This window comes from Eutrema salsugineum, unplaced genomic scaffold (assembly GCF_000478725.1).
Source record: "Eutrema salsugineum unplaced genomic scaffold, Eutsalg1_0 scaffold_11, whole genome shotgun sequence".
Taxonomy (NCBI): domain Eukaryota; kingdom Viridiplantae; phylum Streptophyta; class Magnoliopsida; order Brassicales; family Brassicaceae; genus Eutrema; species Eutrema salsugineum.
The window spans coordinates 2,247,029-2,270,373 of NW_006256901.1; the positions used below are offsets into that span (position 1 = coordinate 2,247,029).

Genomic DNA, 23,345 nt, shown 5'->3' on the forward strand with positions numbered 1-23,345 from the left:
GTCTTTGTCTGGTAATCCTTTTCTAGAGCTTTCCACACACCTAGAGCTGTTGTTTGCTTCATAACCTTCCGCAAGACCAGATTACTAAGGCTGGAACATATCAAGTTCTTTGCCTTTTTGTCTATCTCCTTCTTCTTTGGATCAACCGGAGATGGAGTTGCCTTAGCATCTGTCTCATCTTCTTTTCCTTTTCCTTTGTCAGATGCTGCGCTAGTTTCTTCCTCACTAATTGCAGAATCTAACCCTAGATTTTCAAGAGCCATAAGCATCTTGAATTTCCACATACCGAAGTCTCCTTTACCATCAAACTTCTCCACCTTAATTTTACCAAAAGATGGTTCCATGATTCAGACTTTGTAGATGTTATCACTTGATTGAATAACTTGGACTTTCCCGAAACAACACCAATCGCAGATCAGAAACTGAAACTGTATCCTCCGCTTAAACCTGGTGCTCTGATACCACTTGTGAGGTTTTAATATTGATTTCAACCTCTAGTCTTAGCTCTTAACCTGAACTACTTAGATCAATTAACCTTGACACTTAGTTTGTTTGTTGTTTTCAAGCAAGACACAAGAAAATTTGGTAACCCAGTTCCCTTTCGGTACGTCTGGGGAGAGACGGTACTCTTAACGGTCCACTATAATCGATCAAGTGTTAACAATAATGAGTTTGTTCCTTCACCGTTTAAACTCACGTATCTCTCTTCTTTCCTTTGTTTCAGGTACCACAAAGAAGAAAGACCAGAAACTATTCACCTCAGTTTCAACCACAGATGCCTTAACCCAGAAGATGAAGACGAAAGCCTGAAAAACCCTTAACCGTGTATCTCTATTTCTCTTCTCCTTCTCTCGTTAATTATCTCTGCTCTCTCTCAAAGTCTGCAACTCCAAAAAAAGTTTATATATAGCTTTGAGTAATCATGTGGGCCTTATACCCTAGCCCAACATCAGTTTCTCTTGCACACTCTTGTAAACACACGTATGGGCTTGAGCCCAAAAAAATAGAAGCTTTGACCAGATAATGTGGAGTTGACCATTATCTTCTCCTTTGGTTTTATCGACAAACTCCACAAATAGTTTCCGTCGAACTCTAACCTCTTTGCGTATCTTTGAGCCACGTGCACTGCTCGACTCAAAAAGATCTCGTGATAGCTCCAAGCATCCAAATATATGAAATCATCGTGGACTTTATTCAACTAGCACTTGTTAGAGGTGGGCTGAACACAGCCCCTATTCATAATTTACCCGGCTAAATACCCGATTCTTGAAGCCCAACAAGGTCGAGGGTCACCAGAAGGCCCATCAGGCGAGTTAAAACAAGGCCGTTTTACTTTGAATTGAGGAAGAAGCTCGCCACCGTGACGACAAGCAAGACGAGCCATCAAGCAGCTCGCTACCGCGACATTTAGGAGGATAGGTGATCAAGTCTACCTACCCGACCGTTAACTTACCCGGACCAAAATGTAATTGGTAATATAAATCGCCCTATAACTTCATTTATTACCGGATCCAGAATTTCCACAATTAATACTAAAGAACTCACAATTCACTAAGTATCAACTCGACTCTAGACATCAAATAATCACATCGACGTGGATCCTCTTATCGAGCTCGAACTCATCCACAAGAATCTACGATCTCAACCAATCAGATTACTGTTTTATCCCCATCGTGCATATATGATACAACAATTAGCGCCCACCGTAGGGCTCAGAGATTTCTTTCCATGCAAAGAGTAGCTCGATAATGTCAGGAATCCCGACCACTTCGACTAAAGCTATGATCAGACCACCGACATCGACAGCCGCATAGAAAACAATTAGCACACCACTGGCTAGCGACCAAGAAACTCCGAACACAAGAGTATCGACGTCAATTCCTGCAGAGAGAAACGCGGTTTCGTCCCCGGAAGCACCAAATATCAACCCAACAGCGTCGCCGATGTCACCATGATGTTTGAGGCAATGATGGTTCGAATAGAAGAGCTAAACCGTCAGACGAGCGCTTGACTCGACAAGCTGGCCGCAGCCCAGCAGCACTCATGCCAAAATCAAGTCAACGGTTGACATTCTTCAGAGACGCAAGCTCTAGAACGACCAACACAAGAGATCCAACGCTTATAGAGAATTATATTCAGAGACTCGCCGCCCTCGATGGCTCAAAATAGACCAACCTCGAACGAAAGGTGGAAACGTGGATGCCCGAACGCGAGGCGGTACCACAACACGACGGGATCCAATCACAAATTGACAAAATGGCCGATAAAAGCAATGTTGCAAGCCATGACCTTGCTGGTCCATGAAGCAACCAGCTTGGCGCCAGAGATTGATTGGGTACTAAAAGAAAGTCAGAGTACCCCGTTCACAACTCGAATCACCGACATCCCAATACGCAACCAGGTCAAGTTCAACCTTCCAATTTATACAGGAAACTGGGACCCTAGCAAGTTCATGACCGCATTCAGCATCCAAATGGGTCGAGCTCGTTTCACGCCCGAGGAAAAAGACGCCGGATTCTGTCTGCTCTTCGTCGAGAACCTAAGCGGCTCGGCGCTTGCATGGTTCTCTAAAATTAAGGCCAACTCGATCAACAGTTACAAAGCACTCTCAATAACATTCCTCAAGCGATACATGATGTACATCCAAGGCGCCATCTCCAGCGCCGAACTTTTCCAAATCAGGCAAGGCGTGAAGGAATCCCTCCGGGCCTTCATCGGCAGGTTCAATGCAATAGTCTCTCGGGTCCCCACGACGGACGATGCATCCATTTCAGCCCTTACAAAAGCCCTCTGAATCGACTCCAAGTTTAGGGATAACCTCAAATTCGGCAAACCCCAAACCTTGGAAGATGCACTTCACCGAGCAACCTTCTACATCGAGGACGAGTAAGAGAAGGAATTGGCGATGTCAACAAAAGTATCGTCGTGGTCCCTACCTGTAAAAGAAATCACCAAACAGGATCACCAAGAACCATTACAACACCTCGACAATAACTATAAAGGCGATAACAGGCGACGGATAGAGTACAACATCAACGCCTCTTCCCAAAATTGACCACAACAGCAGTCGAACACATGGAAACGAGGCGACCGTCACCTAACTGCGATGTGTCGCGAGCTACAAGCATACCTCCCCTTGAGCTGCGAGATTGCCAAACACCTTTCTTCGAGCTGCGAGATCGTCAAACAAATTTCAACCCATGTGGGAACAAAAATCGCTAAACACCTTCCGTCGAGCAATTTCCACTTATTCCTCCGAGGGTAAAGCAAGCGAACGAAGTTCCCGCAACGAGGGATCGAAGTAACCAACCTCGAGACGATACCCCACCATCGTCTCGAAAGAAGGTCTTCATAATAATGGGAGGTCTCGCAACATGCAATGACTCGGTTCGATCGATCAAAAAGTATGGCCGAAAGGTCATGCTCGCCCAAAAGTGACAAGTGAAAGCCCCCAAGACCAGCGTGAGTGATGCTGAAGGTCTATACATGCCGTATAACGATCCGCTCGTATTTGAATTGCGAGTCGGGGATTGCGAGGTATCCCACATCCTGATTGATACAGGCAGCTCTGTGGACCTGATCTTCAAAGAGATCCTGGAAAAAATGGAACTGACGAACCATCACCTCAAATCGTCAGTAAAATCTTTCACCCGTTTCGATGGAGACACTGTGTACTCCATCGGAACGATCAGACTTCCGGCCAACACCGCTAAAATAACTCGCCTCATAAAATTCATCATCATTGATAAACCCGCAATCTACATCGCGATCTTAGGAACTTAGTGGCTCTAGTCGATAAAAGCGATCCCATCGACTATCATCAATGTTTCAAATTTCCAACGGCGTTCGGGGTGAAAACTATTCGAGGATCCTAGAAAACGTCAAGGCTCTGCTACGCAACCGAGCACTGCGAATCTCAACGAAGGCGTGCTTCACAATCAAGCCTACGATTCAGGTCGATCTCCCCCCTCAGGAGTGACCATAGCGCGAGCTTATTGTACAGGTCAACATCGACGAAAGCGACCCTACTCGATGTGTCAGCATCGGAGCCGATCTAAAGGAAAAGATCAAGAACGAGCTCGTCAGACTCCTCCGCCTAAATATGTCGATCTTTGCTTGGCCGGGATCGACCTTGAGATATCCTGTCATGAGCTCAACGCCGATCCCACTTTCAAACCAATCAAGCAGAAGAGGAGGAAGCTTGGCTCCGAAAAAGCGAAAGCTGTCAACAACAAGGTCGAACGCCTATCAGCAGCCAGATCTATCACCGAGGTGAAGTACCCGGAGTGATTAGCCAACCCAGTGGTCATAAAGAAAAAGAGGGGAATGTGGATAATCTGTGTAGATTTCACCGATCTCAACAAGGTCTACACAAAAGATAGCTTCCCCTACCACACATAAATCAACTAGTCGAGGCGACCACTGGGAACGAGCACTTGTTCTTCATAGACGCTTTCTCCGGCTAAAATCAGATCGTGATTCAGGTCGATCTCCCCCCTCGGGAGGGACCATAGCGCGAGCTTATTGTACTGGTCAACATCGACGAAAGCGACCCTACTCGATGTGTCAGCATCGGAGCCGATCTAAAGGAAAAGATCAAGAACGAGCTCGTCAGACTCCTCCGCCTAAATATGTCGATCTTTGCTTGGCCGGGATCGACCCCGAGATGTCCTGTCATGAGCTCAATGCCGATCCCACTTTCAAACCACTCAAGCAGAAGAGGAGGAAGTTTGGCTCTGAAAAAGCGAAAGCTGTCAACAACAAGGTCGAACGCCTATCAGCAGCCAGATCTATCACCGATGTGAAGTACCCAGAGTGGTTAGCCAACCCAGTGGTCATAAAGAAAAAGAGTAGAATGTGGATAATATGTGTAGATTTCACCGATCTCAACAAGGCCTGCACAAAAGATAGCTTCCCTTACCACACATAAATCGACTAGTCGAGGCGACCGCTGGGAACGAGCACTTGTTCTTCATGGACGCTTTCTCCAGCTAAAATCAGATCGTGATTCAGGTCGATCTCCCCCCTCGGGAGGGACCATAGCGCGAGCTTATTGTACAGGTCAACATCGACGAAAGCGACCCTACTCGATGTGTCAGCATCGGAGCCGATCTAAAGGAAAAGATCAAGAACGAGCTCGTCAGACTCCTCCGCCTAAATATGTCGATCTTTGCTTGGCCGGGATCGACCCCGAGATATCCTGTCATGAGCTCAACGCCGATCCCACTTTCAAACCAATCAAGCAGAAGAGGAGGAAGCTTGGCTCCGAAAAAGCGAAAGCTGTCAACAACAAGGTCGAACGCCTATCAGCAGCCAGATCTATCACCGATGTGAAGTACCCGGAGTGGTTAGCCAACCCAGTGGTCATAAAGAAAAAGAGTAGAATGTGGATAATCTGTGTAGATTTCACCGATCTCAACAAGGCCTGCACAAAAGATAGCTTCCCCTACCACACATAAATCGACTAGTCGAGGCGACCGCTGGGAACGAGCACTTGTTCTTCATGGACGCTTTCTCCGGCTAAAATCAGATCGTGATGCACCCGATGATCGAGAAAAGATATCGTTTATCATTTATTGAGGAACCTATTGCTACAAGGTTATGCCCTTCGGGCTCAAAAACGCAGGAGCCACCTATCAAAGATAAGTAAACCACAAGTTCGCCGACCACCTGGGACAAACGATGAAGGTTTACATCGACGACATGCTAATAAAATCTCTCACCGCCGAAGAGCACATCGGGCACCTTAAAACTTGCTTCACCATCCTCAACCAGTACAAAATGAAGCTGAACCCTGCGAAATGCACATATGGCGTGACTTCCGGAGAGTTTATCAGATACACCATCACCAAAAGAGGGATCGAAGCAAACACCAAATAAATCGACGCGTTGATCGACCTACCTTCCCCAAGGAATTTTCAAGCGGTACAAAGGCTCATCAGGCGCATCGCTGCACTTAACATATTCATTTCGAGATCAACTGACAAATGCCTCCCATTCTACCAGCTCTTGCGCGACAACAAACACTTTGAGTTCGAGCTCACCTTCAAGCAGCTCAAAGAATATCTGTCATCGCCACCAATCCTAGCCAAACCCGAGATAAAAGAAACCTTATATTTATACATCGCAGTTTCGACAGCGGCTGTCAGCGGTGTGATGGTCAGAGAGGACAAAAGCGAGGAAAATCTGATCTTTTACATTAGCAAGACCATGGACGACACCAAAAAATGGTACCCAACACTAGAAAAGCACGCCTTGGCGGTTATTATGTCAGCAAGGAAACTTTGTACTTCGTCCAATCACACTCGATCGTGGTGGCCACGAACTAACTGCTGAGGACAATACTTCACAGCCCGAGCCAATCCGGTCGAATGGCAAAATGGACAGTCGAGCTCATGGAATACGATATAGAGTATTGCAACAGAGCAAGCACCAAGTCTCAGGTCCTCGCAGATTTCCTGATTAAACTGCTCTCCGAGCTCGTACACACCGATCTCCCCGACGAAAGATGGTCTCTATATGGTGATGGTTATTCATCCTCTCGAGGAGCAGGTGTAGGCATACGCTTGGAATCTCAGACCAAACTAGAGCAGTCGTTCCGCTTTGAAATCTCGGCATCGAACAACGGGACAGCGTACAAAGTTCTCATCGGATTCTTCCTAGCTCTCGGAATTGGGGTCAGAAAGATCAAAGCATTTTGCAACTTCCAGCTCATCGCCAACCAATACATTGGTGACTATGATACTAGGAACGATGGGATGGATCTGTACCTTAAAGACGTAAAGAAACTCACCAACCAATTCAAGTTTTTCTCCCTCACCAGAATCCCGAGGAGCGATAACACATCAGCCATCTCACTAGCGGTCTTCGCATCGACGTCACATCCCAACCAACGGCGTGTCATCCCCGTTGAAAGCACTGACGCGCCAAGCATCCACCTTCCCAAAGGCTGTGCTCTATCAGAGAACTCGAGGTCAGCAGCATCAACACAAATGAAGCACCCCTCCTCGACGTCATTGATGAACCAGCCGAGCAGGAACCATCCAGCAAAGATTGGATAGTCGAGATATTGATGTATAACATCGACGGCCAGGTACCACCCGACCGATGGGCGGCAAGGCATCCCAAATCACAGAGCGCAAAGTTGATCTAACAGGATGAAAACCTATATCGATGGAGTATATCAGGAGCCCTACTCAACTGCCTGTATGGTGAGAAACGCACAATGTCATGAAGAAAACACACATGGACGCTTGTGGCAACCATTCAAACGGACGTGATCTAGCAATGAGAAAAAAGAACCACAGATTTTATTGGCCCAAGATGCTGGCAGACTGCGACAAATTTGTAGCTCGCTGATCCACGCCCTGGCGAAGCTCCTCATAACCACCTTTATCTATTCATGCGATAGGCGATGGACATTGTCGGACCACTACCTCGATCACGCCAAAAAAGGTTCATGCTCATCCTTACAAATTATTTCACAAAATGGGTTAGGGCTGACTCTTATGCCAAGATTCGCGCGGTCGACGTCAAGAGCTTTGTATGGAAACATATCATCTGTCGACACGGGATCCCGTATGAAATTGTCGTGGATAATGGCGCTAAGTTCGTTTCTAATATTTTCAAAGATTTCTACGCAAAGTGGAAAATCAGACTAAGAAAATCGACACTGCAGTATCCATAAGATAACGGGCAGGCCGAAGCAACTAAGAAAACGATCCTCTACAGGATCAAGAAAAGGTTAGAGGCGAAGAAAGGACTATGGACAGACGAGCTCAATGGAGTTCTTTGGTCACACAACACTACACCGCGACGATCCACAAACAAAACTCTGTTCTCTTTGTCACACGGAATGGAAGCTCTGGCTCCAGCTGAGGTGGACCTTCCAACCCTCCGCAGAACGATGCCCACGCAAAACACAGAGACTAATAGAGCAATGATCAAAGATAACCTGGATATGCTTGATGAAGAACGAGATTGAGCCCTACTCCGAATTCAAAACTATCAACAACAAGCAGCTTGATACTACAATAAGAGGGTCAAAGGAAGACATTTCGAGATCGAAGACCTCGTCCTCCGCAAGGTGTTTGAGAACACCCAGGAGGAAGGAGCGAGGCGAGGTCATACCGAGGTCATATTCGAAGGCCTTTATCAAATCATCAAAAGATAAGGGCCATGACCATGCAAGGCGAGGTCATACCGAGGTCATGGAACGCGCTGAACATCAAAAGATATTATACTACCAGGGTTGTCGAACACAAACAAAAAAATGACGCTCGTCGAGCTATGCTTTATTAATGTGAACTACGATCGGCTTGATCCCAGCTTCTTGGGTATGTAGGCAACCTCTTTCGAGGTACAGCTGTTGATATAAATACAATTCTTTTTAGGCCAACTTTTTACCCGACATCTTTGATATCGACATCTTAATTAGATGTGCGATCTACAAATACGCATTCTCAGTAGTGCAATTTTTTGTAAGTCCTCTAAGGAACAAAAACTTTATGACTATAAGAAAATAAGTCGGGCCCAGTCTTGCATAATCTTTTAGATTGTCCAAGTAAAAATGCCGAACACATCCTCGTCACTCGGATACGATCTAAAAAGCTAACAGGTGGGCCGAACTAATACTCGCACGTACAGCTTACTAAACCGAGTCCTTACTCGTAAGTAAAACCTGATAAGCTGAGGTCGCACCTCGCACCTATAGTTCTAGTAAGCCGAGAGTTCTCACCTCGCACTTATTTTCAGTCTACACCTACATGTTTGATTAACCGAGCTCAGACTCGCGTTATTTCAGTAAGCATCTATATGACAAATCCAATCGAATTATTCAGAGTAAAACAGTTGAGCTCTCAAACAACACATGACATTCGAGTAAGAAAGAAATTTCATTAATAAGGGAGTCAAAGGCCGCCGGATTACATCGAGGATAAAAAAAAAGAGAAGGATACTACAAACAATAACGATCTAAGAACAGTAAGCTAAAGATGCGACCTACTCCTTGGGCTGGTCATCATTCCCAGTTTCCCCTTGAGCGTTAGGGTTTTCATAGTCCGATCCCATCCCAAGAATCTCGGGAAACGGTGGAGGCAGATTCCCGTCCTCGAGATCAGTGAGGCTGAGACCATTGAACTTCTCCTCGCATTCTCACTGAGTTTGCTCGAGATCAGCTCTCAGTTCCTCCTCGGTCATCTCTTCCTCGTCTCTAAGGAGGTTAAGACACTCGAGAGCACCTCGGGCTTGAACGAGATCGAGTTTTACCATCTCGGCGGCGTCCCGCTTAGCAATATAAGTACTCAGACGGCCAATACGACCCGAGAACCTGGCCTCAGCTTCCACCCAGATCCTGGTGGTCTCAGAGTCGATCTTTTGGTCGGCGTGATGCTGCACCCGTGCGACCAATTGACTTTTCCGTCTGCAGCTTTGCCTCGTTCACGATTTGGAGATAGTTGATCAGAGCGGTGTTCTCTAGTCGTATGTCCTCGACCTTAACGGTCAAATCCTTGATGCTCACCTCGAGCCGATGTGATCTCTGCTTCTCGATCTGCCGGTTCTCCACGGAATTCTTCACAGAAAATGCCGCATCTCGCTTGATGACGGCCTATTTACCCGCAGATTGGGCATTCTGCAGTTGCTTCGTGGCGATCCAAATCCTGCGGAGGTATTAACCTAGCATCTTATTGCAGCTCGCGATGAACTAAAATTAAAGACAAGATGCATTACTAACCATAAGGATCGATCTATAAATAATCTGGCAAACGAAAGAGAGAGAGCAAACCTTAAAAGTAAAGCTCACCACGTCCTTGAAGACAGCATCTTCACCAGCGGGGACCTCCGAGGTCGACCCCTTGATCAAGCCGAACTGCTCGGTGCATTTGTCTGCATTGTTGACAAAAGGCTCCTCCTTGTTGTCGTAATCAAATTGGAAGCGCCAGTCGACCTCCTTGACCTTCTCAGCATTGTTAGGAGCGACTGTCGTCCTCTTAGCAGCCTCCTCGCTGTCGAACTTTTCATTCGCGCTCACCTCACTGGTGGCGCGTTTCTTCTTGCTCCCCATCTCCTTTGCCTTGGCGGCCTCAACCTCTGCCTCCTGCTGAGCGAGGCGAGCAGTCTCGGCCTCTTCCTTCTCCTTCTCCTTCTTTTCCTTTTTCTTCTCTTTCCTCATCACTCTGGCTGCAGCCCTCGCAGCCTCCTTGGTCTCGTCACCGGTCGGAAGAACATTGCGCTGATCGGCGATATAGGTCTCGTCTTGTCCAAGATTTTCTGTGCCATTACCGCCTTCTTCTTTGCGGTTGACCTCGACCTGAGGAGCGACTTCTGCCCCCATCTGAGGTGCATTTTCTTCATGTCGAACAACGAAAGCTTGGCTCTCAGGGCGAGATATAGAAGCCCTCTGAGTCTTCGTCAAGATCTTCCTCTTCTTGGCTTGGAGCCTCGCCGCGAGGCTGGGAGCATCAACCTGGACTGGAGCCATCTCGATTGATTGCCTTGTGTGATGATCGACCCTTCCCTAACTTGCTGAAACGAGACACTGTAAGCTTGATGTAAAAAAATCGAGAAAAATATTTGAGAGAATTTGTCTTACCGTTTGTAATGCGAGTGATAGCTGCTTGGACCCTCCGGCGATGTATCTCAGGCCAATTCTGAATCCCAAAAGACTGGATCTTTTCAAGGTCCTTGAAATAGATCTCCGGGAATGCACCGAGGTTGATATTCTGATCTGTAAAAAAATTACTGAAGTATCAGAAGCAAAAAAATTATTGGAGGAAAAGATTGATCGAACTCGCGATCTACCAATGCAACTGCTCTAATCGCTTCTAAAGTTTCTGCGTGTCGATGACTAACACGTCATTGACCTTAGCGAAGATGAAGGTTGTCTCCCAATATTGCATTTTGTTGACGGGGTAGACCAGAGAGCATCTTAGCCTTGATTGTATAGGTGGCGGGAATCAAATTTTTTTCTGCACCAGCGTCATTTCCTCGAAGAAACGCCAGTTTACGTTGACCCCGACCTCGACCCCAAAAACGAGGGCTGCAACCATGAATTTAATCCCAGCCGGAATGAGCTGGGAGAACGTGATACCTCGCTTATCAACGTTATCTCTCAACAGCATTGGAAGAGGAACCTAGAGATGGTAGAGGCTGAACCATGCCTCGTAGAGAGTAACCCACCCCGCCGGAGCTGGCCACGGGCAGTCCTCTGGTCCCGGCGACTTAAGAACCACGCCTGAAGAAAAACGGTAGAGAGCTCGCATCTCATTCAAGCGATCAACCATCAGATCTTCAACAGGCGATTCTTGATGTTCCTTTTCCGTTTGGAACCCTTCCTGTGAGGTTTGACTTGTGCGTCCCCTTCTTCCTTTTCTTCTTTCTCTTCCTCTTCATTTTCATCCATGATCTGAGCCTCAGCATCACTCTCGCGCGTATCTCTGTCGAGCTCATCCGAGCCATCGCCCCGTGAAGACACGTTTCATGATCCGAACGACCCTCGAACCTCAATGATGCAGCAAGCGAAGTGCTAGAGCTCTCTGCAGCGACTTCCTCGTATTGAGATCCGGACTATAAGCTCAATTTGATTCTCTCCTCTCTCAAAGCCATGGTTGATGGTAGTAAATGTAACCGGAAGTTCGGTGATCGACGGAAGCAAAGGCAGAAACAACGGAAAAGATGAAGTCGAAAGAGAAAGTGGGCAAACAAAAATTCTAGAGAGAAGGGAGAGAGAAGTTACATTTTATAAGCGAGAGAAGAGAATGAGAAAAATTGGAGTCCCGCGGATTATATAGAGAAACAAAGTGATGGTTACCCAGGAAAGCAATCATCACACGGACGCTTCCCACTAGATTTAATGGTGACCGGATTCCACGCGCATTTGAGCCATCTGAGTGACAAGGTGCGTCTTTTCGTTTTCTGCCATCTCCCAACCTGATGAGCACGCGTGACTTTTCGACTCCGCCGCTATCAGCCAGGCGCATCTCCCACGAACAAAGAGGACACCCCGATGAATCCCTTTCCCACGAAATATCTCGCACCTCGCCAGGAGCATCGATCAAGGTCAAAACAAATCTCACAAACCAAAGTCGTCAAAGCCATTGAACATCGATGTAACATTTTCATCAACGGACTGGGGGGACAATTGTTGGAGGTAGGTTGAGCACAGCCCCCTTCTCGTAATTTACCCGGCTAAGTACCCAATTCTTAAAGCCTAACAAGGTCGAGGGTCGCTAAAAGGCCCATCAGGCGAGTTAAAACGGGGAAGCAGCTCGCCACCACGACGACAAGCAAGACGAGCCATCAAGCAGCATGCCACCGCGATATTTAGGAGGACGGTCGGCCAGGTCTACCTGCCCGACCGTTAACCTACTCTGAGCAAAATGTAATTGGTAGTATAAATAGGCTTGTAACTTCATTTAGTAAGGAATCCAAAATTTCTGCAATTAATACTAAAGAACTCGCAATTCACTAAGTATCACCTCGACTAGACATCAAATAATCACATGGACGTGGATGGTCTTATCGATCTCAAACTCATCCACAAGAATTTCCGAGCTCAACCAATCAGATTACCTTTTTATCCCCCTCGTGCATATACGAACAGCACTGTTTGACATGTAGTGCTAGAGTCGACGTGTTGGGACCTTTGACATGTTTTAAGAGTGTTTAGTAATGGACCGTCGTTATGTGTAAATTCTTCAACAAACCCTCTCTTTTGTCTAGAGGTTTATACCCTACTTAAAAAGAGACTTAGGTCAAAATGACATACGTATTAGGACTCTTTGTACATTGAAACACAGAAAACCTAATAGGGCTTCACAGCGTGGGATTTGGAGGAAGAGACACTCTCTCGTCTTCCACCTTGATGTCTTGTTCGTTTCAGAACTGTATGTAAACAATGGAACGGTCTTTTCAACGACAAGAGCTTCCTTAACAACTACTTGTCTTGCTCCCGTCCCAATTCATCTTCCTGACCCATTCCAAAGTTTATTCCATAGACATTATCGATCCCGACAGCATCGATCCAGCCATAGAAATGCGTGAGCTACACTTTCCTTGCGGAGATATATATGATCTCAAGCACAAAAACATCACTAGCTACTTACGATGAGCTCTTACTGTCAGTTTGATCAGAGGATCAGATTGATAGCGCTCTGGAATCGGTTGTTGAAGCGGGTTAAAATGACCAGGAACAACGCTAAAGAGTTTCCTGTTTTCGGCTTAGGATACTGTTAAGTTTCATGGGCTTCCAACTTAAAATCAATTGGCGATAAGTGAAGAGGCCCAAATCCATTATATGCTAGTGTTAGTCCCTTTAAACTTCCTATGTGGGATTCTAACACGCCCCCTCGAGATGATGACTCTTATCAACTCATCTCGAACCGAATCCCACTTTAGGACCGATAATAAACCCTTTTTGGGCCGCCTTTTTTGGGTCAACAAACGAAGCTCTGATACCATGTTAAGTTTCTTGGACTTTCCACTTAAAACCAATTGGCAATAAATTGAGAGACCTAAGTCTCTTATATACTAGTGTTAGTCCCTTTAAACTTCCGATGTGGGATTCTAACAGATATGATATGAGTATATTAGACTCGGAAAGGTTTACAAGATCTTGGTCAGTTTTATTCGTAAAGGTTAATTTTGATGAGTGTCGTGTCTACATTGTGCATCTCACGCAATATAGTTTATAGATAAACCTGACTGGTTCGTAAATCTTGAATGAACAAATGTGTCATTCAATGGAAATCTCAAATAGGTTACCTGTAATCCACTTGGATAACGAGGGAGAAATTTAATAATAACGAGGGTGATGGCGTGGTGTGGATAATATTGATGCATTCGCCATCAAGTTACTTTATGATGCAATAAGATTCAGATAGGTTTTGGGATTGTTGAGTGTCGTTACTGTGTCTACACTTCCAATTTCATCTGATCGAGTGACTTGCAAGTAACAGGATATGTTTCCAGTAACAATGACGAGGATTCCGATCCCAATTTCAATATCCTATTTTCTCTTTCAAATGTAATTCTTCCGAGTTACAATCAAAACCCAAGAAAAAAAGCAGTAAAATCTCTAAACGAAACCGCTTCTTCTCCTCATTCTTCGTTAAGGCCTAAACCGGTCAAGGATATTGTGGTACTGGTTTCCTTCTCTTAAGCAAAACACTTTTTTTTGTATGTTTATGTGTGTGATGATTTTTATGATGACATTCTAGGATTGGGGTATATATAAATTAATTCGTTGCTGATGATGAAATTGCAAAAAGAGTTATTTGTTCCTTGTTATTCAATGCATGCCAATATTTAACAAGTTAGCTCTCTGATCTAAGCCCATTAATCTTCATAATTCGATGAATACTTATGCAACAAAATTACATATTTTCAGCTTTTATCCTAGAGAAAACCTGCAATATCAAGATTCTTCTTGCTCCTTTGTTCGAGAAGAGCTGCTTTTTTATAATTGTTCATCAAATTTAGTGGGCATCTCAGCTTTGGCTAATATCACAAACATTAAAGGGGTTGTTTGACGTTAGACTGTAAAGACTTTTAAGTGTTTTATAGTTTTTAAAGTTTTTTTTTAGCCAAACACACTTTTTCTAGTTTATTAATTTTAGAGTCTTAAAAGTAAGACTCTTTGTTTTGGGTCATGATTTCTAAAAGCTACTAGGAGTTTTTACCCAAAAACTTATAAAAATAAATATATATTTTTTATTATTTCTTCTTCCTCTAATTATTTAAAAGAATTTATAGATATATATATATATATAAACAATTACAAACTAATTTTAATTAATTACATCTTATTTTTTTCTTCTTTCTTTTGAGATCCATTTCTTTATTTTTTTTAATTTTTTTTCTGTTTGTTTATCATGTTTTTTAAAGTAAAAGTTAAATTTTAATAGTAAAAATTTTTAAAGTAAAAATCTACAGTAAAAACTAAAAGTAACAATTTTTACCAAGCAGACCCAAAGTAGTAATCGATTGGCCAATGGCCTATCATGGTACTTTTCTTGTGCCTCTATCATATTGAAATAGGCAACTTCTGGTTTATTGCATGATTGATAGCATAGGCAACGCTTCACGCAAACACTTATAAAAAGAATACGCACACACTTTTAGCATCAATAATTTGTGGACATAAACAAATAGATTTTTAAGCCTACTTTATAAAGGATATTTTGAATATATTAGTTAATCTTTAGTAGTATAGCTCATTGTTAGATTTGATTGCAGATATAAAGTCTTTTAGTTCAAAGGCCTTACCACCAAGTTTTTCACTGTTTCAAGATAACTCGTCTCTAGTAACCATTATTCAAAAGAATACTGAACAATCCCAATAGTTATTTTAAGACTCTTTCGAGTGCTTTGTCATCAAAATGAGTGATGGGTTTGGTTTGGTTATACCTCAAGGACTTCCTTGCCATCTTCATAATGGCATTGAGGTCCATTCTCAAAACAAGCCTCTCCTAGTGGCAAATGTTAACTCAATGATGAATCATCCTTCATTTCATCAGATGGAATCTATACATGCTAGAGGTTTATTGTTGTTGTTGAGGTTATGCCTTTTTACTTCTGATTGAGTTCGCAAAGGTTCAGGTTCAAGTTGTTGCTATTCACTTGACGATGATGCCTCCTCTTTGTGATGCTTTGTTATTTCATGCAAGCAAAAATATCAGTTTTAAATCCCTAACTAAGTTACTTAAGATTTGAGCCATTGACACTTTACCCAAAAAATCCAAAAACATCACTGCACTACATGAAATTTTTGTACAAATGATGCTCAAATGTTTTATATATAGATTTTCGTGCTTAAAACTGGTGTTTCATCACCTTTAGCCCATGGACGACCTTGAATGCAGTAATCTAATGTTTTAGCTATACAATATACATTTTAGGATCACAACATTTCTTTATGAAAGAGTAAGTGATAAATAGTGAAAAAAATAAAAATACAAAATTAGTTTTTTGTTTGTCAATCCTGTTTATTTTGATGAAATATGTTTAATTTTTTGCTAAAATTTGTTCAATACAAAATTTGGTTAATTTTGCTAATTTGTTTGGTAAAGTATAGATGAAAGTTGGTTTCCAATTAAAATCTAAAATGTACCCTTGAATGGAAATATCTATTGGGTTATTTATAATCGTAATCCCAAAAATTTTAAAATAGCAATGGAGATTAGGAGTGGATCTAGAAAATAATTCTATATCGTACACCATATATAAACACTAAAACTAATTTAGTTAGTTAATATATATATTATGATTATATGAATGTATTACTTAGACTATTATAATTTTACTCTTATTTTTAAAAATTGAATCAACGTAAAAAATGTTTGTTTAGTACAAAAACAATGAAACAACAACGGAATGACTTATCCGGGGTGGAAAAGGAGCAAACTTAGCTGTGAATGTGAAACCATTTGAGCTACAAGAATTATTTGTTACAGCTACTTAATTATATATTCTTTATAAGATTTAGTACGGGGCATCCAGCTCCAACGTGGATCCGTCCCTGATGGAGATGGCGTGCTGCGGATAATATTAATAACTTTTCCAACAAGTAACTAGCCGAAGCTATTTGATATGTTTTGTATTAGTTATTTCACCTCTGACAAGACCTTATTCATGTGTTGTGGCGACGATGAAACTAGAGTGGCTTGGAGGGGGCGGATCCATAATTTTTTTTTTAGCAAGGGGCACAATATATTTTTAAAATAATTCTTATATAAATAATAAATAATTTTATGACGAATACTGACTTTTATTGGTAATATATTGCATTTTTAAACATAATTTCACTGGTATTTTGCCAATCAACAAAACTCTGTAAAATGAAAAAATAAACACAAAAAATACAGTTTGAGTTTTTGCTAAAAGCTATTAAACACAAAAATGAGTTTTAAGTAAATCATTTCATTTCGCAAGAATTATTCTGCCGTTCTGCATGTTACCAGTCATAACCATTATGCATACAACTAGTTAAATAAGTACACTACTAAACTGAATATAAAATGACATTTATATAAAGAGAGCTGAAAAAGATTTAAAAAAATATATTTCCTTGTATTTTATATTGAATACATTTAAGTATTTAGAAAAGTAATAGAAGAGAAATGGTTAAAACAGGTTAAAGAAAGGAAAGAAATAATATCATATGGAATTTGCCGATCAGACCAAAAGAAAAAGGGAAAAAATCATTATGAAAATTTGATCGAACTTGAGAGTATGGGCACATGGACAAATTAACTTCAACCAAATATCCTACAAACACTTTACTAAAATTATACCACAAACATAAATTTATAAAATAGCATGGCGCACTTGCCCCGGCCCACCCCTATAGAGTAGATCCGCCCCTGGTGGCTTGCATCTTTATTGAGAGGAGAGATCTATGCAAGAAGATTCAGATAAGTCTTGGGATTGTTGAGTGTCGTCGCTGTGTTTACACTCCCAATTTGGTCTGATTGAGTGACTTGCTAGTCTAGTTTCTCAATTTGATCTTGAGTGACTCGCAAGTCTAGGTTTTTTTTCTGTAACAATGACGAGGATTCCGATCCCAATTCCAATATCCCATTTTGTCTTTCAAATGTAATTTTTCCGAGTTACAATCAAAACCCAAGAAAAAGGCACTAAAATCTCGAGCATAGCTTATATTTATATTTTATTGGGATATTGCCGTGTTGGTTTCCTTTTCTTAACCAAAACACTTTTTGTATGTGTGTGTGTCTGTATGTGATGATTTGTATGACGGCATTGGATTGGGTATATAGACACATATATAAATTAATTTGTTGACTGTGATGAAAAATTGCAAAAAGTGTTATGTGTTCACTGTTATCCAAATATATCCAATGCATATCAATATTTAACAAGTACGTTTTTTGAGTTAAGCCATTAATCTTCATAATAATCTTCATTATTCGATTAATCATAATGCTTCACACGTAAAAATTCTATATGTATTTCTCTTCACAATGTCCTTACACAAGAGGCAAAAATGGAGATTCACAGCAAAAAAAAAGCAAAAAAGGATTTCAAGTTTGTTTTGATTCTTCTTAGCTCAGATTTTACACAAAATGCCCAATCGGCAACAAAAGTATATCTTTTCAGTGGAAATCCATATAAAATTTGTAAAGTCAAGATTCTTCTTCTCTAACTATGGTGCTCTGTCACTTTTGTTCTGAGAAAAAACTGTTTCTTTTTTGAGGTAATCTTTAGATTCTATAGGCATGTCGTCGCTTTGGCTAATACCACAGACATCAAGTTGTAACTAGTTGGCCAATGAATAATACTTTTTTTTTCCTTCTTTCATATTGAAGTACGTGCTTTTAGTTTGCATGATATATAGCTTAGAAAACACCTAGTGTAAAACACTTGGAAAAGACAACATTTATAGTGTCAATAATATGTTTACAATAAACATATTTTTAAGTCTTATTAATGAAAATTATGTTTGACCAATATAGATATTAATCATTCTTTAGTAGTATACTAGTATAAGATGATTGGTCTCTGCAAGCATGGTGAGATCAGTTAACTGGCCCAAACACAACACAATAACCCCATCGAAACTCAACCCAATAACCAATGGACAAAAACTGGGCAACAACCGCCCATGGCATTTGAAGTCTACAAATTCACATTTGTATTTTTGTCTGATGCCGACGATATTGACATGACTTTTTGATTCAAAACTTAACTTAAATTATTACAGAAGTTAACAAAAATTAGTATGACATCATCTTCCATTAAGCGTAGATTTACCTATTTTCTTAGTGATCTTATGTTGTGCCTTACAGTTTTAGAGGCTTTAGGCGAAATTTAAAATTTTTAAAATGTGTCCCTTAGTTAATCATATTTTATAGATTGTAATTTGAAAAATGAAAAATCTCTCTCTATTACAAAACAAGCAAAAATTCACAACAAGATAAGATATGAATGTTAAATTGTATAAGATCCACATATGAGTTCTACAAAATCATAATTAATAGAATTTTTTAAAAAAAAATTTAATAGTGAACCATAAAATAAATTAAAAAAAAAACAAGAATAGAAAGACAAGAAGAAAGTAACTCCAAAGAGGTAAAAGTTTATAAGAAACAATAATGATAGAGAAGTGTAAATTTTTCAACAAACTACTATCATTTAGTAAAAGAAATCGAAACCGAATTTTTTATTCATCAACGAAAACTTTGATCAACTAAACTAATATATTTGTCTGAGAATCAAACGTTTTTCATTTTCCCTTTCAAAAGTTTATGGATCCTGAACTATTTTGCAAATATATTTTCTATTCACATCCCTGGAAAAATGATTTTGAAGAAAATTTGGAGATCTCCGTGGAGAAACAATCCAACAAAAATATGAAAACGTTGACAAATTATCAACGCCAAAAGATTACTATACTCGGAGACAGAGAAAGCTTTTTGGGAACAGAGAGTCATCTACTCCTAAATTTTTGCTCAAGTTGGTGAGTGGTGTGCGGCAATTATATATATTTAAAAATGGCGATGCAAGGAGAATTAAACGTGCTGAAAACAACAAAACTAAATTAAATATGTTTAACAGAGAGATAAGACATTCTTAAGACAGAAAGAGACACATCCACTAAGCTGTTGATCAAAAAAAAAAAAGTATGATAGGCTCCTCATACTCATCATCATCAATGAGCTTCTTTCTCCGTTCCATTACTATTCTCTTCTCCGTTTCAAATCTATTCAGAACTTTTGCTTCTCTCACACCAAATCTGTGCCATCCAGATCAAAGAGATGCGCTTCTCGAGTTCAAGAAGGAGTTCAAGATTCGGAAGCCTGGTGAGTTTCTTGATCTTGATGGTTACTCGATGAACGTTTCTTCTTACCCGAAGACAGAATCATGGGAAGCAAACAGCAGCATCGACTGTTGTAACTGGGACGGTGTCATTTGTGATACAGAGTCAGGCAAGGTGATCAGACTAGATCTTAGTTGCAGTTGTTTTCATGGTCGGCTTGAACCAAGTTCTAGTCTTTTTAGACTGAAACATCTCAAAGACCTGAACCTTGCTTACAACAACTTCACTCTTTCTCCAATCTCAGATAAGTTCAGTGAACTCATGTGGTTAGAAAGACTAAATCTCTCTGAGTCTTCATTTACAGGTCAGATTCCAACACAAATTCTTCAGCTAACCAATTTGTTGTCTCTCGATCTTTCTTCTTCTTCTTCTTCATTGTCCATTGAAAACCCACCATTGTTTCTCCGTCTGCTTTCTCGAAACCTGAGGAACCTTAGAGTACTGGACATGAGCTCTGTATACATCTCTTCAGAGATCCCCAACGAGTTATCACACATGTGGTCTCTAAGATCTCTACGTCTTGAGAATTGCTACCTGGTTGGAGAGTTCCCAAGCAGTGTTTTCTTGATACCAAACTTACAGTCAATTACATTGGATCGCAATCCAAATCTGAGAGGCCAGCTTCCTTTTTTTCAGTATAAACAACTCTATGCAAATCTTGAGCCTTTGGGAAACATCTTTCTCAGGTATCATACCTGATTCCATAGGAAACCTTAAACATTTAACTTCCTTGACACTTCAAGAATCCGACTTCTCTGGGAGAATTCCATCTTCACTTGGAAATATCTCTAACCTCTCACGTCTCCTTCTTTCTACAAATCATTTCACCGGTGAGATTCCATCTTCAATCGGCAATCTAAAGGAACTAGCAGTCTTTAACGTTGGCCGTAACAAGCTCACTGGGAACTTTCCATCGGCACTACTCAACCTGACAAAACTACGTTTTATCAGTCTCAGTTCGAATCAGTTCACAGGTTTCCTCCCACCTAACATCGGCCAGCTCTCCAAATTGGATGGCTTTTTGGCCGGTAGCAATTCTTTCACAGGAGCAGTTCCTGCATCCCTGTTCAAGATTTCTTCATTGACCAACATCTATTTGGAGGATAACCAGCTCACCGGACTCCTTGGTTTCGAGAATGTCTCTCTGTTACTTAATCTACAATATCTCTTCATGTACGGTAACAACTTCAGAGTCAGTCCAGTTGACTTGAATGTCTTATCTTCTCTCAAACAGCTGGTGGGACTAGATCTCTCCGGCATCCCTCTTTTGACAGCAAACATCACCTCTGGCTCGAGTTTTTCATCACGCTTACAGTATCTGTACTTGTCAGGCAGCAACATCACTGAGTTCCCTGAGTTCATCATAAGAGACCAGAGAAATCTAGATTCTCTAGACCTTTCCAACAATAATATCAAAGGTCAAGTACCAGACTGGTTATGGAGACTACAAACGCTGCAAATTGTGGATCTTTCTAAAAACTCCCTAAGTGGTTTCAACGGATCCTCTGAAGCTGTACCTGGAAGTCAGATCAATACGTTGGATCTCAGTTCAAATGTTTTTGAAGGACCACTCTTCATCTCATCCACATCTATAGCCTACTTGTTTGTCTCTAACAATAACTTCACTGGAGAGATACCTCGATCGATATGTGGACTAACCTCTCCTATCATCATAGACCTATCAGACAACAACTTCCACGGCTTGATTCCTCGGTGTTTAGGGACTCACATGAGTTCTCTTTCGGATCTAAATCTCTGTAACAACAGCCTCAGCGGAAGTCTTCCTGATATGTTTGTGCACACCACGAAGCTAAGGTCCATTGACATCAGTCACAACCGATTGGAGGGAAAACTTCATGCATCTCTTACTGGCTGTTCTGCTCTGGAAGTTCTGAACGTGGAAAGCAACGAAATAACTGATACGTTTCCGTTCCAGTTGAGTTCTTTGCAGAAGCTACAAGTTCTTGTCCTCCGAGCCAACAAGTTCCATGGCATGTTAGATCACTCCGGTGGGGTTTGGTCCGGATTCCCTCAGTTGAAAAATCATTGATGTATCACATAATGACTTTATTGGTACCTTACCATCCGATTACTTCCTGAACTGGACTGCAATATCAAGTAAGAAAGATAACTATACACAACCGAACTACATTGGGGATTTTCATGACTATGGCTACTACACTTCGGTTGTGTTGATGAACAAATGAGTAGCAATGGAGATGGAACGTATCCTCACAGCCTACACAGCCATTGATTTTTCTGGAAACAAAATCCATGGACAAGTTCCTGAATCCATCGGTCTGTTAAAGGAGCTTCATGTTCTCAATTTTTCAAGAAATGCTTTCACGGGACACATCCCACCATCTTTGGCAAACCTTACGTCACTAGAATCACTAGACGTATCCCAAAACAAGCTTTCTGGTGAGATTCCTCCAAAGCTCAGGGATCTCTCTTCTCTTGGGTGGATAAACGTTTCACATAACCAGCTTGTAGGTTCAATACCACAAGGTACACAGTTTCAACAACAGAGTTGCTCTTCTTACGAGGGAAACCCTAGACTTTATGGTCCTTCCCTTAAGGACATTTGTGGAGATATCCATGTGCCAACATCATCGGAATCAGAAGAAGGAGAAGAAGAAGAGGAAATGTTGAGTTGGATAGCAGCAGGGTTAGGCTTTGCACCTGGAGTTGTATTTGGATTGACGATCGGATACATAGTGGCTTCATACAAGCCTGAGTGGTTCATGAAGTCTTTTGTCAGAAACAAACACCGGAGCATTCGTTAGCATCATTTATCTCACTCTCCTCCCTAAGCATTGTTGTTCTGTTCAGTGAAGTTATTTGTATTCAGTATTATGATAATTTATATGCATTGCACAAAAACAAAGAAGTGATATATGTCCATATGTATTACTACCATAAAACCATAACAAGAAACTTGTCAAGCCCTCTCTGTAACTGGACAAAGGCTTGGATTTAGTTGAGACAACTTAAGGGAAGATTTAGATCGACTGGGTTTTAAGACACTAGACAAGAGATCATGCAATATCAGTTTCAGTAAAGCATTATGACACAACCATTCCACACAAACAGAACAAGAGCCGAAGAGTTCATAATCAGCAGTAAGCAATGGAGAAAATTCTAATACAATCACTAGTCAAAAATTGAAATTCGAAAACTACAAACCCTTGGAATTTCAAATAAACAAACGCTCCGGTAACTATTTCTCTGCCAAACAAATCACTCAGACACTGACCCTAAACGATTAGCAATTTCCCAAAAATGAAAGTGTGTAAAGGTGAATTCTTTCCCACCAAAAATTTGCTGTCCAGTTCCCCAGCGAGCCACATCGTTTTGGAAGAGATTTCTCGAGATCTTTCTTGTTCTTTCAACTTTGGAGGTGTTATTAGAGAGTTGATTTATAAAGATTTTTAGAGTTTAAGATTCTATAGTTATTGGTTTGTGGATTTTTACATTCTTAATAGATTCCTCTATTATTCATTTAGAGATT

General features: G+C 41.4%; 1 protein-coding gene and 1 pseudogene across 1 annotated transcript; one reads left to right on the forward strand and one right to left on the reverse strand.

Moving 5' to 3' along the window:
* Positions 1 to 9,153: 9,153 nt before the first annotated feature.
* LOC112089669 lies at positions 9,154 to 10,480 on the reverse strand. The gene is made up of 3 exons (XM_024160417.1): positions 9,785 to 10,480; positions 9,434 to 9,607; positions 9,154 to 9,390 (listed from the first exon to the last, which is right to left on the reverse strand). The coding sequence occupies exons 1-3, from the start codon at positions 10,478 to 10,480 to the stop codon at positions 9,154 to 9,156; spliced, it is 1,107 nt and encodes a 368-aa protein (XP_024016185.1).
* A 9,159-nt stretch (positions 10,481 to 19,639) lies between these two features.
* Positions 19,640 to 22,661, forward strand: LOC18026279 (annotated as a pseudogene).
* The last annotated feature ends 684 nt before the right edge of the window (positions 22,662 to 23,345 follow it).